At 46.9% G+C, this 16,302-nt stretch overlaps 2 protein-coding genes and 1 pseudogene across 2 annotated transcripts; 1 reads left to right on the top strand and 2 right to left on the bottom strand.

Annotated features, from left to right (window-relative positions):
- Positions 1 to 1,015: 1,015 nt before the first annotated feature.
- On the bottom strand, positions 1,016 to 2,492 carry LOC136512266 (uncharacterized). Its single transcript, XM_066506238.1, is given in 3 exon segments — positions 1,016 to 1,443; positions 1,446 to 1,599; positions 1,683 to 2,492. Coding segments are annotated over 3 exon segments (1,392 nt in total).
- A 5,641-nt stretch (positions 2,493 to 8,133) lies between these two features.
- Positions 8,134 to 9,023, bottom strand: LOC136510605 (DNA damage-repair/toleration protein DRT100-like; annotated as a pseudogene).
- A 2,801-nt stretch (positions 9,024 to 11,824) lies between these two features.
- LOC136511684 (zinc finger CCCH domain-containing protein 35-like) lies at positions 11,825 to 13,861 on the top strand. The gene has a single exon (XM_066505726.1). The coding sequence runs from the start codon at positions 11,947 to 11,949 to the stop codon at positions 13,075 to 13,077; it is 1,131 nt and encodes a 376-aa protein (XP_066361823.1). The 5' UTR covers positions 11,825 to 11,946; the 3' UTR covers positions 13,078 to 13,861.
- The last annotated feature ends 2,441 nt before the right edge of the window (positions 13,862 to 16,302 follow it).

Genomic DNA, 16,302 nt, shown 5'->3' with positions numbered 1-16,302 from the left:
AGAGAATAAGCTAAAACAAGCTGAAACAAGCCGAGACATGAATATCGTATGAAATTATAAATAAATGAGGTGCTTATGTGGCCTGGTGACTGCAATTATTTTCTGTCGGTACGTTATAATTATACTGTCGGGAGAGGATGACAGGGAAATTGTAATTCTCCTATCGCGGCTCCGTCGACAGAAAAACCAATATTTCCTGTGGGTACGAGTTTATTTTTCTGGCGGTTCAACGCCGACAGGAAATTTTATTCCCTATCGGTACACATATTTTTCCTGTCGTCATTTACCTACAGAAGCAAAATTCTAGACTTGGCCACCCACAATTTTCCAGTCGACGCCCACCGACAAGAAAATAGTAAACCGACTGTAAAATAATACAACTGACGGAAAAAAGTTATTTCCCTGTCGCTTTAGTTCTGTTGGAATTTTTTTGTCGTTATACCGATAGAAAAATTATTTTTAATTTTCCTTGTCGGTTTTTTGCTTTTTCTGTCGGTTTTTTACCGACAAGAAATTTCTGGTTTCCAGTAGCGCACCCCTGCCCCCTAGTTTATTTGCTGCTAAGTATAAATTGAAATCGTCTTGATGCGGGTAGATGTGGTGCTTTTGGTGCCATTATGAACTGACATTTGTGCTATGAAGTATACGCTATCACTTTGTGTAGCTCAAGTGATTTTGTGTACTAGGTGTAGGTTGTCATTTCATGTACATGACGACCTTTTGGTCCCCTAATGAACTACTGTTAGTGTAATTATGAAGTGTGCTTTGTGTGATCAACTGATAATTAATGTACATGTGTCTTCTAATTTATAGTAGTACCACACATGATTAACATGACCATGTTCACATGCTGTACTTACAGCATTCGTACACATTATACAGTTTCCAAATTAAAAGCACCACCACCCATGGTTAACATGAGCAAGGACTCATGCTTTATTTACGGCATTAGCACACATGATTAGCACCATATTAGGCTCCCAAAATTCCCAATATCACAACATACACGATATAATTAGTTTCCCAACAATGCCAACACATCCTCATATAGTTGTCGAACACAACCAAGGCTTTTAGGCAGTATGCCTAGTGCCTCTAGCCGATCTTTGTCAATGTGCAGAATCTTGTATCTGTTTCCTCCACCATCTTTCGTCACCTCAATCAAACACCCTTGTAGTGTCAGGAACACCCTATTCAAAGTGTCTAGATCATAATTATCAAACTCATGTCGTACGTTCACAATCAGGTCATCCAAGTTCCTAGAGATCCTGTCATAGGTTAAAGATTGGAGAGAATTAAAGAACCCTAGGTCTAGCACATTCAAATATGGGGAATTGGCAGGTTGGTTGAAGAGCCACATGTCTAGCCCAGTCCGTCTTACAGCAGCAACAAATTCTTCATCATTTACTAGCACATGTGAAGGGGCATTATCTTGCTGAATAAAATGGTTTTCCCTGCATGTTACCGTGGCCACCGTCGAACAATAGCGTCTAGAACTTTATCGATCAGATATGACCTCATAGTAGCCCGATCTACCTTGATAGGTTTGGTGACTTCGGGCCCCCTTCCTCTATTACAACTTCTTCTTCTTGCTTGTTCCTATAGTAAATGAAACCAAGTAAGGATCACAAATTTATAGCACAAAAACTTGTGCAAGAAAGTGAAACAAGTGTATGTTGTACCTTTCTAACAAATGGCCACACTCCTAGCTTCCCATCAAAAATACAATTATCTGCATCATCATATATTGGTATTCCTACTACTGACAAGAACATAACTTTGCCAATGCGATTCTTATTGTGCACAGTCCTGTGTGGATCATCCTCTTCGGGAAGCATATAATACTTCATGTACTTGGATGTGGTGTTGAACCACTTCTCGTCCATGTGGATGATGTTGTGCATTTCAAGGAACTTGGGTTCATTTGGCAGGGTTCGGCGATCTAACATGGAAAGACACCATCGTAGCCTGTCTTTCTTGTTATCTTCCCTCAACAAAGGCTTTAGTGTGCTAGAGTGGCATCGTAGTAGGCCGTCCTTGAACCATCTATGCAAGGTGCTCTTCTTTACACCAATAGCATTGGCTAGAGATCGTATAGTAATCCTCCTATGCAAGGGAACTCTTAGAACATCTGATAGATCAATCTGTATCCTTTTGCGGCCACAATTCTTCCTCCGAGATGTAACATCTACCGGTCTGCCTTGTGCACGGCACTGCTTAGCTCTTCGCCAAACACGACGCACTTGATATCTACTGACATGAAACATCTGGGCTACTATATTCGTAGTGTTCTTTTTTAGTTTTCCACGATTACTTCTCTCAAGCAATGCTTCATATATTTGTTGTCTTTCAGTGTATGTCAAATTTCTGAACTTATGTGAATTATTTGCGTTTGTATGTTCATCTTCAACATCTGAGTCCTCCAACTCCTCATCGAATACTATATCCACAGCATCAGCGTACACACCATAGTCGTGCATGTCGTTGATCATATCTGAAAAAAAAGAGTGTGAGATAGCACTAGCAAAATGTATTTCAGATTTTGCGAAAAAAAATCATGCTGAAATTTGTTGCTAAAAACAGTTGAGGCAGCAGTACCTCTTCATTGTTATTGAACTGCTTGAAATAGTGTATGAAAGTTATTGCTATTGTGGGGAATTAGATTGTTTCGAACTTTTGAGGGGTTTCATGTAGATGTCAACCTAGTGAGTCGATATGATCATTGAAATAGTAAGAACAAAAAAGTTCCATTGACGCTTACTGATCATTTGTTGCAGCTCATTTTGATGATAAACAACTTCTAAGTTGAGGTCAAAACCATCCTGTACATGTGGAGCATCAAAGTTGAAATCTTCATCTTGTTGATGGTCGTCCTCAACAGCAAGAACTGCAATAGGGTGGGGGCATAGAACTTTAATTAAGGCAGAAAGTTATTTTTACACAGTACACTTGTTTTAGTAAAGAAACTAAGACAAACATTACCTTCATGAGATTCTTCTTGTTGCCCCTCAGAAGCAGGAATATTGAGGTCTATGTCATGCACACCACCATGTTGCTCTTTCTAGACATAGTGGGACTGACCTTTGAGTGGATGCACTTGTGCTTCTTTAATGGAATGAAATTGATCTCCATCATCAGCGGGCTCTTGATTTAGGTCTGGTAAGGGCTCTTCACTTCCTTCTCCTGGTACTTTGTTTAGATCTATGGCCATGGTTGAAGATGAAAGTGTCCTGCAGGCTATGGAGGGCTCTTCACTCTTTTCACCTAGTACTGTATCTAAAGACAAGAAAGCGTAAAGACTCGACGGCCAGCCAGCGTGGCCACGTCGGCCGTTTTTCGTGGCCGTTCGATCGGCCGCGCGGACGGCCCATATCGGGCGAGCCGCGGTCTTTTTTCGAAAAAACCCTTCTACTTTTCGGAAATATCTAAAGACAAGAAAGCGTAAAGACTCGACGGCCAGCCAGCGTGGCCACGTCGGCCGTTTTTCGTGGCCGTTTGATCAGCCGCGCGGAGATCGGGCGAGCCGCGGTCTTTTTTCGAAAAAACCCTTCTACTTTTCCGAAATAAACCCGCGCTCCAGAGTCCCTCTCACGATATTTTGTAAAAAACTCCTCAGATTATTTTGAAATCAACCCGCAGGCCAGAACAGATGTCCTCCGGGTTTTTTTTTGCAAAAATACCCTTACCTTTTTCGAAAATCAACCCGCGCTCCACAAACCCTCTCAACGTTTTTTGCGAAAGCCTCCTCGGACTTTTCTCAAATCAACATGCAGGCCAACTTTGATTATATCTTTTTTTCCCTCAAAAAAATACGTGTGGCCAGTGGGCCGCGCGCATGGGCGCGCCCGAAAGACTAGTTTAGATCAATGGCCATGGTTGAAGATGGAACTCTCCTGCATGCTATAGAGATTGGCACATTTGAGGTCTGGATAGCTTGCGTCAGGTTCATCAGGAGCATGTGAGCATGTGAAGCTATTTTATAGTGGGGCAATGGCGTCAAGCTTGCTGATTCAAATTTTGGATATGGAGGCGCAATGGCGCAAGTGCTAGAAGTTTCTTTATAGCATCTGAGTGCTTATTCATGGACACGTGTTGTGTTGTTAAAGCCATTGTTTTTCGGTGAAATTGTTGACCACATTTCTTTTGTGTCAGATTTGTATTTTTGTACTGCAAGTGTAATCATGGTGTTCTGACTATTCGGTGAATGCTAGCTCTTCTTTATAGGGGCAATATGGTAATTTCATAGCCACACTAAGGCCCGTTTAGACCTAAAAATTTTTGGATTTTAGCTACCGTAGCACTTTCGTTTGTATTTGGCAATTAGTGTCTAATTATGGACTAATTAGGTTCAAAAGTTTCGTCTCGCGATTTCTCACCCAACTGTGCAATTAGTTTTTTTTTTCGTCTACATTTAGTACTCCATGCATATGCCGTAAGATTCGATGTGACGGGTACTGCGCAAAATTTTTTGAAATCTAAACACGCCCTAAGTTCCTCCCGTGTAGTTAAATTTGGATGGAGGAATTCTCAACTATAGAATAATATTTTTCTCTCATAATAAATTAGTCCTATAAAACATATAAAGCAGCGATAGCCCAACAGTTAGCCTATTTATTTATTAGTTTCAACCCCAGCTAATCAACAGTGTTTACCTCTCCCGACACGCCGCACCGGTCCAGCCGAACAGCCCGACAGGCACAGCGCGTCCTCTGCACAGAGAGGAGGCGGCGTGGCGGTCGGCGGGAGGGTACGCACGAGCCACATGGAGTACGTACCTTTGTTTGCATTGCGAGCTCCACACGCATGCAGTTCCGATCCATCTCTTCTCGAGAGATCGGCAGATCCGTCGACCCGATCGTCGTCGTACCCGTGCGCCCTGCCCCTGCGCGCCACCGCACCGTCCTTGCCATCATGACGTGTTGCGTGTGCCACCAGCTTTCACTGAATAGATAAATACTTTCCTCCGTTTGTGTTTACTTGTTAGCAATTTTTCACTGTAGCAAATTTGACCATCTGTTTTTTTTTCTAAAAAAAATCTTAGATACTTCAATGTATATAATACCAATGAAGTATATTCAATAAAGAATTATATATGTGAAAACTTGATGTATCTAAAAATCTTTTGTAGAAAAAATGCATAATCAAAATTGCTACAGTAAAAATTTGGTGACAAGTAAACGAAAACGGAGGTAGTAATGGCAAAGCAAAGACGACACAGCTACGCGCGCCGCGGCCGCGGCCGCGCGCGTCTATTCTCCTCGCAAGGGAAAGAGAGAAACAGCAGTGGGCCCCGTTCCCGGACACAATTTGGCTCTTCCTTTGTCCACGCGGCCGTGTACGTGGGTCCCAGCTAGGTCCACATGGCGAGCGGAGGCGTGCCTGCCCACGTGCGCGGGCGTGGGCAGCGTCATGGTCGCGGACAGGAACAGGAACAGGAACAGCATGGGCGCACCGCGCGGATTGCCGCCAGCGCCGCATACGCCCCCACGTCTGGCCCGCGCGCATCGGACGCCCAACGCAGCCGTTGCTTTCGTCTACTCCATCGTGCCGTGCATCCTGCCATTGTCGTCTAGTGCGCGCCCGCTACTCCTACTGCTGTAGCGGTAGTTCTCTACCGCTACTGTAGGTACGAGCCATTTCATCGAATGCGAATTGGAGTACTAATAATATACTCCTCTCTCCTCATTACAAGTACGTTTGTACACAAGCAAACACGTATAATTTTATTCCTCCTCTATAAAGTAAGGTCTTTGTTTGATGTTATCGAATTAAACTCAATTCACATTTGTTGCAGCGAATTAGAGCGAAATTTAGTTCGAGTTCCACCGTATCATGCACCGTGACATTAGCTTTATCCACGGTGTAGCATCGATTGATCGGTTCGGATTGGAGCTGGGTGCATGCGCCGCACCAGATCTTGGATAGATTTGAGGCTAGCTAGGCTCCCTATCGGTACACCGTACCCTGCGCTGAACCAACCTCACGCTTCCACGTCTCACCACTTATTGGTGCGGTCACAAGGAAATATAGGTACCCCGTACTCCTTCCGTCACAGTACTGTTCTCGTTTTTCGAAAAGTCAAATATTTTAAATTTTAATTAAATATATAAGAAAATATTAAGATTTACGGTGCATACTTGTAGTTTGACCGGCTCAATCTCGTAGCGACACTCAACGGAGGGAGTACATCATTTTATTATTTTCTGTATTTGACTGATTTCATCATATATGTAGTACAAAAGTTATGGAATATCCGATATTCGTATCTGTGAATAAAACTATCGTATGAATACTCTCGACTAGGCAATACTCTCGACTAGGCAGGAGTACATGGCACAGCTCCTGATATACATGCTTAGGCTAGGTTGCAAAATTCTTGAGGCTTTTAGTTAGTAGAGTAAACTAGAAAAACTTAAGTGCACATTTTGCTAGTTAGATTTAGTTAATCTATAGTAGTCTCAAGTTTAAGCCCTATGTTATGTTTTTATGGACCCAATTTACTCCTCCCTTATCTGGAGCGGACCCATCCGGGCATTCTTCATATACAAGGTTCACAGTGAGGATGCATGCAGATGATAGCATAGGAACCCCATCAACCTAACCACAATACTTGTGTGATGCCTAATGACAACCACCTCAAAATCCCCAACACCAACCCCTTCCTATCCCTATTCACAATCCATGCTGATCTCTAATCACACCCCTAATCACAAGGGCCAAGTATACATGTGACGAGGAAAACCAAAAATTGCAATTCATGTAGACTATAGGGTCATAACCCAATAACACCCTAACCACAATACCACTGCGGCCCCTAGTCACATGATCACATCCTAGTTTGAGCTCTAATTACAATCCTAGTGGACCCACCCTAATCACAGTCCCCTACTAAGCCCCAATCACATGGGCCAACTATAAAGGGTTTGTGGTCACAAAAAACAGTCAAAACCACATAACCCTAATCTCAATGCATTTGCAACCCTTGCTGATCGACCCCTAATTACACCCCCTGCCAACTCCTAATAAAAACCTCCACTAACCTACTCAAGACTCCTAAGGGCAGTCCCAACGAAAGAAACTAGTAGTTTCTATAACATAGGATACCGCACCAGAAAAGTACTGCTTTTCAACCCATGGTTTCTATGAGTAATAATTATTTTCTCTTTCTCTTTCCCAACTCTATCTTCTTCCTCCAATGGGAGTGCGACACGAGCTCCCTAGAAACTGATGGTTTCTCCCCAATGGCGATTTCATGGTTTCTTGGTGCATTGGGTCAAGAGTAGACCTAATTTCTTCATGAAGAAACCATTTCTATGATTTTTGCTCTCTTTCTTCATTAATTACGTTGCCATGTCAGCGTTTTGCCTACGTGGCAAGTAATTTAATGAGGATAAAAACCATCATCAATGCACCATTGGGACTACCCTAAGTGTCTTCTAATCTCAACACCAGTTGATATCCAATTAGAACCCATGCTGACAATTAACTATAGCCCGTGTGCGTGAATTGTCATCAAAACCCATGTTATAGCCCTAATCACAGCCATATGCAATGCCTAATCGTAACCCTTGCTGAATCCTAATCAAAACCCTTGCTGATCATAATTCATAAGTTATATTTTGAAGATTGACTTTTCTTTTTTTGGAAAAATGATGGGATCAAGTGTTTCTAACTTAGGAAAGTTTGCATAAGCTATTAAACTATTTTAAGAAAAGAATAGTGGGGATTTTATATTTTCATTTATGGAAAGTTCGGGAATCGCATTAAATAAAGAGTCCTCTCCATTTAGCTTACCATTTAAATTAATGACAAACCTTTCTAAATAAGACGAGACAGCAATCAAGTTACAAGTACATGCGGCTTCAAAACTCTTGTGATGGGACAATGTACAACTGGATTCACCTGAGCAGGTCGACGAGTTTGAAACGTTTCCATTCCTAGGGAAAAAAAACAGTATAGATAGAGCGCCGTCGTCGACCGTCATCATCTGAAGTTGGAAACCACCTCAAGTAACCTATATTAATTGGGTTATTTGGATTCATCCCATTATAATTTTTGATGTTCGGAGAAATATTATTACTATTCGCCTATTTTGAAGCATGCCATTACAATTTTTCGTTTCCCACAAAAATGTCATTGAATACGTATGAACACAGCCTGGGCCCAGCTACAGACGTATACGAAGACGTATACTACATCTCCCCTATCACTGACACGCGGACCCCACATGTCATTTTCTTCCTCCTCTCGGGTGGGACGCGGCTGCAGGTACCCGATCCGGCTGAATGCGAACACCTCCCCGGGCACCTCGCCGGAGAACCGGTTCTGTCCGAGGTCGACGAACGACAGCCTGGGCAGCCATCGTAGCACGCCCCCGACGGGGCCGGAGAGCCAGTTCCTCGCCAGCGACAGGTACACCAGCGTGCCCGGCAGCGGCGGGACCCCGCCCGACAGGCAATTGCTGCGGAGGTCGAGGTGGAGCAGCGGGGACCTCACCGCCCGCGGGATCTCGCCGGAGAGCGCGTTGTGGGAGAGGACGAGCGTCCGCAGGTCCCGCAGCTGGAGCAGTGACGCGGGTACCCGCCCGTCGGGAGGTCGCCGGAGAGGAGGTTCCCAGCGAGCACGAGGAAGCGGAGCGCGGGCAGGGAGGTGACGGCCGGGGATAGCGTCCCCGTGACGCGGCTCGGCACGAGGGAGCGCGAGGTCAGCGCGGGGAGCATGGCGATGGCCGCGGACGGGAAGGTGCCGGTGAGGCCCGGCGTGCCCGCGCGCTGGTCGCTGAGGGCGAATGTGGTGACGCGGCCGTCTAGGGAGCAGGAGACGCCCGCGAACAAGCAAGGGTCGTCTGTGAAGTCCCAGGAGGCGAAGAAGCGGGAGCCTGGGAGGTCCGTCAGCGCCCGCCGCACGGCTTGCAGCGCCAGGTAGTCCACCGGGTGTAGCGTCGCCTCGGCTGCGGGCGACGCCGCCGCCGAGAGGAGGAGGAGCAGCGGTGCGAGCGCCGGCGGCAGGAGGCGCGAGGCCATGGCCTCGCTGGATTAGGCGTGGCGGCGGCGGTGATAGCAGCAAGCGACAGTGGCATGTGGGGCACCAAGCACAGGAGGAAGAAGATGACATGTGGGGCCCGCGTATCAGTGATAGGGGAGATGAAGTATACGTCTTTGTATACGCCTGCAGCTGGGTCCAGGTTGTGTCCATACGTATTCAGTGGCATTTTTGTGCGAAACGAAGAATTATAATGACATGCTTCAAAATAGACGAATAGTAATGGTGTTTCTCCAAACATCGGAAATTATAATGGCATGAATCCAAATAAACCCATATTATTAGGTAGACGGTGTTTATCTAATTCACGCTTGAGATATAATGAGATACACGTACCAGAATAGGAGCAACATTTTTTTCAAGGAAAGGAGGACTTATATTAAATCTAGCATAGTACATCCGTAAAATACACATTAAAAATCAGAAATAAAAAATACACAATATTCTATTCAGATTCTTTCGTCGTCTTCTTCCCTAATGGCTTCCCTCGAACGCCGGAGCCAAATTATTATCCTTATGCTAAATCCAACGACCAATCCCAAAACATTAGACATGTCGTAAGATCCGACGTTTCGAAACCAGACCAAAACACATCTAAATCGCTGAAAGAACGTCGGCAGTTACATCGTCGGGTACGACATAGGATGTAGAGTCATTACCTTGAGACCTTGATTTCCTCTCCGCGACCATCGACGATGAGATCGATGACCCGGAGTAGCTATCTTCGTTGGGGGCTCCCAGAAGCACCCCTCCCCTTGCAGATAAAGACCACAAATTGGCCGCCTGGCGATGAAATCTACACCTGCAACGATAATCTCGTCGTGGCAATCATTGAAGTCATCGCAGGACACACGATTCCGATCGAAAATCATTCGACTTTGCCGGAAGATTTATTTGGACTAAACCCTAAGCAACTGGAAAAAAAAAAACTACAGGAAATACTCAGACTTAGAGTTTTGTTTCTTTCTACTATGATGTCTAGAATGCTTATAAATCTCAGGACTTTAAAATTCTGACTAGCAATACTAAAAAGCCATCTATGTATAAGTGAATTTTAACCATAACTTCTTGAACGAATTGTTTTCCGTGTGTGTTTTATTTATTTAGTTATATATAGTTGGTCACAAAAAGTCCGGATTAGTAATTATCAAGTATGTGTCGATGTCTCAAATGCCTAAGTGAATAGAATTCAGAAGCAGCACGTATACATTTTTTTTTTGAGAATCAGCAGCACGTATACATGCTCATCTCAAATGACGTTGACAGCATTATTCCACAACGATCTGGTTTGTGCTGCACGGCATTCGGCCCCTCCCAGGCTCCCATAGTCCCATGGCACCACTATCCTGACGTCCCTAAGCCAGACGGTGAGCTACCCTGCCGTTCACGCGTTTTGCCGAAAACCCTGCGACTGCGAGCACCACAACCTGCGCTAGGCCCACGATCACAGACCGAAAAGCGAGGCCAATGGCCCATTTAGGGCCTGGCCTGCGTGTCTTTAGAAGTGAGCTAGCCGTAATGTGTAGTAGGATTTAACTTGACACCGATTTGTTATTGAAGTACTTCAAGTGTGTCATATTTTGTTTGCTATTTATATAAATATTCGCAGAAAATACAAGGGGTCAGCCAATAAATAGTAAATTCAAAAGTGTCAAATATTGTGAAACAAGGTTGGTACATTATTCTTGGAACACACTAATCATGACCGTACTCCAAATACAAATCTAATAATATTGCTTTTTGTACAATGAAGTTTAATTACACATATTGTAAGGATAATTGTTAGTTTCACAGATGCTTATAAGGGTACAATGTGTGTAGTGTATTTTATATGAGTGAATGCGTATGTATATGTGAATGATTTTGTCTACACCATGATTTATTAAAAAAATATATTGTTATACTTAAAACTACTACAAATAAGCGCACCTATTATATTATAGAAATACGGAGAGAGGGGAACATTCTTCCTATGTTACGTGTGATAGTTTGATTTTTCTTTAAACTATGCTACAACCTACCAGCATTGCTCCTTTGTGTGACGTTTCCATCGTTTTCATGATCGTGTCGCTATAGTATTTGTGTTAGTCAAACTTTCTTACATTTGACTACATTTATAGAAAATTTTCTATCTTTAAATAAGTTTATTATCAAAATAGATTCAATAATTTATCTAATAATATTAGTTATGCACTATAAATATTAGGTTAAAGTTAAAAGCGTTCGAGTCCTCGATAAATGAGAACGACACCTATTTAGGACAGGAGTACAAGCATTGTCCCTTTATATTTGAAAAAAAAAAAATCCTTGGTAAGTTGGACTCCGCGGTGCACATAGCAATTTGATCTTGGGTCTCTAGCCCTACAGTACGTCTAGCGAATCCGCAGGCGGCGCAACGCCCCAGAGGCCACAACGTGTCCTGGACCGGTTGCGCCCACGGTCCACGGACCACCCTCGCCAAGCGCATGCCCCGCACAGCCGCTCCCTACGCTCCACGTGTCCTGCCTGCCCGTCGCCACCACGAACCGACACGTGGGCCCACGTACAGGCGGCCTCACGTGTCAGAGACGCTCCCCACCTGTAGGAGTCTGCCTACCCTAGGATAAGGCCACCAAAGCGAGACGGCGTCAGTTTGCCGCTCCCTCAACACACGTACACCTCGCTCCCGTTAGTTAACTGCGGTTAAGTTAACCACGGTTAGGTAGAAAACAGCCCCAAGGATAACCCCGGTTAGATGGCCTGTTTATAAACCAGCCTCCCCTTCTCTTCCCGTTCCACGGCGAAGCTCCCCGAAGCCAAAGAAAGCTTCCACTAGAGCACGAGATCGCAGCAGCCACAGGCCAATAAAAAAGCAGCAAAGCAAAGCTACCGTCACTGACCGGCGTTCCAAGAAACGAAACGAGCATGATGATGATGGGAGAGGGAGCGCACGCGCCGCCGTGGCAGCAGTCACCGGCGGCGGCCATCAGCGGCAGCATGATGGACGCGGACGAGGCGGCGTCGCCGTACGCCCTCCTGGCGGCGCTGCAGCATTATCTGCCGTCGAACGAGGCGGCGGCGGCGGCGGCGTACGACGAGGACGACGAGGAGGCGGCCCTGTCGGCGGCGGTGGACGCGTACGCCTGCGACGAGTTCCGGATGTACGAGTTCAAGGTGCGGCGGTGCTCGCGCGGGCGGAGCCACGACTGGACGGACTGCCCCTACGCGCACCCGGGGGAGAAGGCCCGGCGGCGCGACCCCAGGCGGTACCACTACTCCGGCGCCGCGTGCCCGGACTTCCGCAAGGGCGGGTGCAAGCGCGGCGACGCGTGCGAGTTGGCGCACGGGGTGTTCGAGTGCTGGCTCCACCCGTCCCGCTACCGGACGCAGCCCTGCAAGGACGGCACCGGGTGCCGCCGCCGAGTCTGCTTCTTCGCACACACGCCGGACCAGCTCCGCGTGCTGCCGCCGCCGCAGCAGTCCAGCGCCAGCCCGAGGGGCGCGTCGGTGGCGTCGCCGCTGGCCGAGTCGTACGACGGCTCGCTGCTCCGCCGGCAGGTGTTCGAGAGCTACCTCGCCAAGAGCGGCATGATCATGTCGTCGTCGCCGACCAGCACGCTCGTCTCGCCGCCAAGGTCGCCGCCGTCGGAGTCGTCCCCGCCAATGTCGCCGGACGCCGCCGCGCTCCGCCGCGGGTCGTGGCCGGGTGTCGGCTCGCCGGTCAACGAGGTCCTCGCCTCGCTGCGCCAGCTCCGCCTCGCCGGCGGCGGCGGCTCGCCGAGGTCGGCGCCTTCCGGCGGATCGTCGTTCTTGGCCGGCGGCGGCTACCCGTTCGGGTCCCCGAAGTCACCGGCCGGGCTGTACAGCCTCCCGTCCACGCCAACATCCAGGCCGTCCCCGGTCATGGAGAGGGTCGAGTCCGGGAGAGCCCTCCGCGAGAAGGTGTTCGAGCGGCTCAGCAAAGAAGCCACCGTGCCCAACGACACCGCCGGCGCCTCCGCCAACGTTGAGGGAGCGGCTCCGGATGTCGGCTGGGTCTCCGACCTCATCAACTAAGGGAGACTCATGAAACTATCAGCATCAACAACCGTGTCTCCTCTGGACGGTGCTTGTCCATGGTAAGTGCGTGGGGAAGCTTGGATGGAGGCATCACTGCACAACAGGAGAAGGAAGTTCAGGAAAACCAAAAAACAAAAAAAAAGATTTTTTTTTTAGATTTCTACTAAGATTCTCCTGATCTTTGTACATACGTATGTTCCTCCCTGTGTGAATATTCTTGGATGGCTGTTGAAGGGAGGGGAGGCAGAGGCAAGGGAAGGGTTTGTTTGTTCTGAGGTTTCAGATGATGGCATGTCAGCGAAGGTAGGAGGCAAGGTGGCAGTAAAACATGGTGGAAATGGATCAAGAAGACATGGCAGGCGACCATGCAGGTATATGAGTTATCTAGATGTACAAAGTGTCTGTGTTCGTGTGCGTGTGTGTGTGGAGGTGTAGCGTGGGAGGCGATCATGGCCGGTGATCCAAGACCGGAGACGATGACTGGATTTGTCACCGCCGGCGCCTCCGGTGACGTTTCCGGCAAGCAGGCCTGGAACTTCTAATTTCCGCGAGCGATTCCAGAACGTACGTCGTCTTGAGTTGATGTTTACTCGCGTTCCAGCAGCGTTCATTCTGCTGTTTGCCTTTAAGAATTAAGATCCACGAGTTGTTATTACTGCTCTGTAATTTTCTCAATGTATTTCCTTATTGAACTACTGCTTCTGCTTATGGGAACATGTACCTTGTACCATGTAATATTTTTGCTGATAAGGAATTAATTAAAACCGCCCTTGTTAATTAATTACTGTACCATCTGAAAACATAGTGATGCCTTTTCATGTGACTGAATCAAATGTGCCCGATCTGTGGTGAATCTGGATAAACCAGGCGGGGCCTGGGCTCATCGATATTCAGAAACTACTGTGCTATCGTCGTGCTTGATGGGTGAATGATGCTCCCACACGACGACGAGGCCCCCGTTCGGCTTATTCCCTGCTCGTTCGGCTTTTTTTTTTTCTAGCCACAACAATGTTTTTTTCTGGTAATGTTTCAGTTAGAAACAACGTTTTCAATCAATTTGAGTTAAGATTCAGCAAACCGAATGTGGTCGATGGGCAGTGAGACTATCTTCAACAATAATACCCAAAATACAAGATCCAGTTGACATTTGGATAATGCTATAGCCAAATGGTTCAATACATATTCAGCATCTTCTCCAACAACAAGATTTAAAAGAGAATCATTTCTGTAAATGGGGTTTCAGAAGATGGGTAGCGCTATAGTCAAAGGGTTCAATATCTATTTAGCATCTTCAACAACAGGATAAAAAAAAATCCTGCCTGCAAATGGGTTTTCAGAAAATAGAATGCTCGTATTTGGGTTATGTCTATCAGGCAACTCAAAATAAATCTTCTATAAGTAGTCTGTTGGAGGCTGATTTTGAGTCTGCTAATTATTTTGGATTTATGTGTCCATATGAATCTCTTGTTACAGACAGTATGAGGTGGATTGTTTCTCTCTAGTACAGGGAGCTGTTCGTTGTCCGGGGCACGGAGGCCTAGGGTCTGTTGGCGCTATATATGTCCATGTAGCCCGTAGTCCAGTGACACGGCCCGAAGTACATTTTTAGCCCGGTCCAAGCACAGCACGGCTCGATATTGTGCGGGCCTAGGCCGACACGGCCCGATGACCAGGACCGTGCCTGGGCCGCACCCCAGGCACGCAGGCTGGCACAGCACGGCCCATATTTTAGAGGCCGACCTAGTAGCGGCCCGATGACCACCCCGACGGCCTGGCCTGCTAAGAGCCCGAGCGTCCTTCCTGTGCACACTAACCCTAACTTGCTTTCATGATCTCACGGTTCCCACCCCAGCGCCGCCCTTCTTTCTCCCGACGCGTTCACGCGCACACTCCTCTCTCCCCCGAGTCCGACCCTACCTTTCCCTCTCCTCCCGCTATTCTCTCTCTTTCCCGAATCGCTCATCAGCCGCATCTCCGCGGCGGCGCGGCCCCTAGCACCAGTAGGCCAGCATCGCCGGGCGCCTCCCCCACGCCCCAGCACTACCGCGCGGCAACCTCCTCGCCGCCCCTCCAACACGCGACCACGACTGTAACAGAACCGACCAATTATACGAGATTAAGTAAGGAAATCTTCCGCCGAAACAGATAATTTCGCAAACTTAAGCCCGTATAACCCGGTAGTCCGTGAAACCACGAAGGATTTCAAACCAATCGACATACAAACCAAGATCGTACAAGTTTAGCAAGTACCGTCACATGTTACATAAAGTTCGCAATGGCAGTAGGATACATCAGAGTTTAGAATATAAAGTTATTACAAACCAAGTTCAATCTAAAATAGCGGAAGCAAATAGTTTCAAGTCACACACACACTTTTAGTTCCAATACAGTGCTAGTAAGTAGTCATTTCCAACAAAAGCATCAGAGGAGAGATACGGAGTGACCATTGCCCTTGGTCCTAGTTGTCACCCATCGCCGGGTACAGGCAGTTAATGCAATAGCCGTAGTACATTTGACCATCTGCAACAACAATAGAAACAACGCCCTGAGTACGAGAAGGTACTCATCTAGACTTACCCGTCTTAAACCAAAATAAAGCGACACCAATGATTATGCAAGGCTTTCTTTAGTGGGCTAGCTGACTGGTTTGCGAAAAGCATAAGCTATCATGAAGAAACCATTTTAAGTACTTTGCATCATCTTTATTATAACTTATCCATCTAGGTAAGCACCTGTACTATAGCAATCACTTGATTAACCAATAACATCCAGTTACCAATTTAGATTTAGCATATTCCATACCATCCAGATAACCATCATTGTTCCATAATAATTACTACGATGCCGTAGCTCGAGTCAAGTGCTCACTGTCTAGGAGCGATGGCGATTCGAATCGATTCCTAACCAGCTGGTGATTTATTCCTCACACAAACCACGCTTCCCCGTCAGGGTCGCTTAGATCACCAATGACACTTTCCAAGTAGCCGCGGGATAACTGTCGGGACCGCACTACCTAGGGACCGCCTGACTGCCAGGACGCACCTTGGGCTCACTCTTTGCGTCCCCGTCATACCCCCTTCAGCACCAGTCTGCTAATCCGGGTTTATCCCGGCTCGAATAGTGTCACTAGCTTCGCGGTCGAAATATACTTTATTCGGCCAGCTAAATGTGAGGCATGCGTTCAACATGACAAGAGGGACGAGCAACGATCGGTCCTTAATC

The sequence above is a fragment of the Miscanthus floridulus genome, chromosome 16, assembly GCF_019320115.1.
Source record: "Miscanthus floridulus cultivar M001 chromosome 16, ASM1932011v1, whole genome shotgun sequence".
Lineage (NCBI taxonomy): Eukaryota > Viridiplantae > Streptophyta > Magnoliopsida > Poales > Poaceae > Miscanthus > Miscanthus floridulus.
The sequence above is the reverse complement of the archived record's forward strand: the minus strand, read 5'-3'. Positions and strand labels throughout refer to the sequence as shown.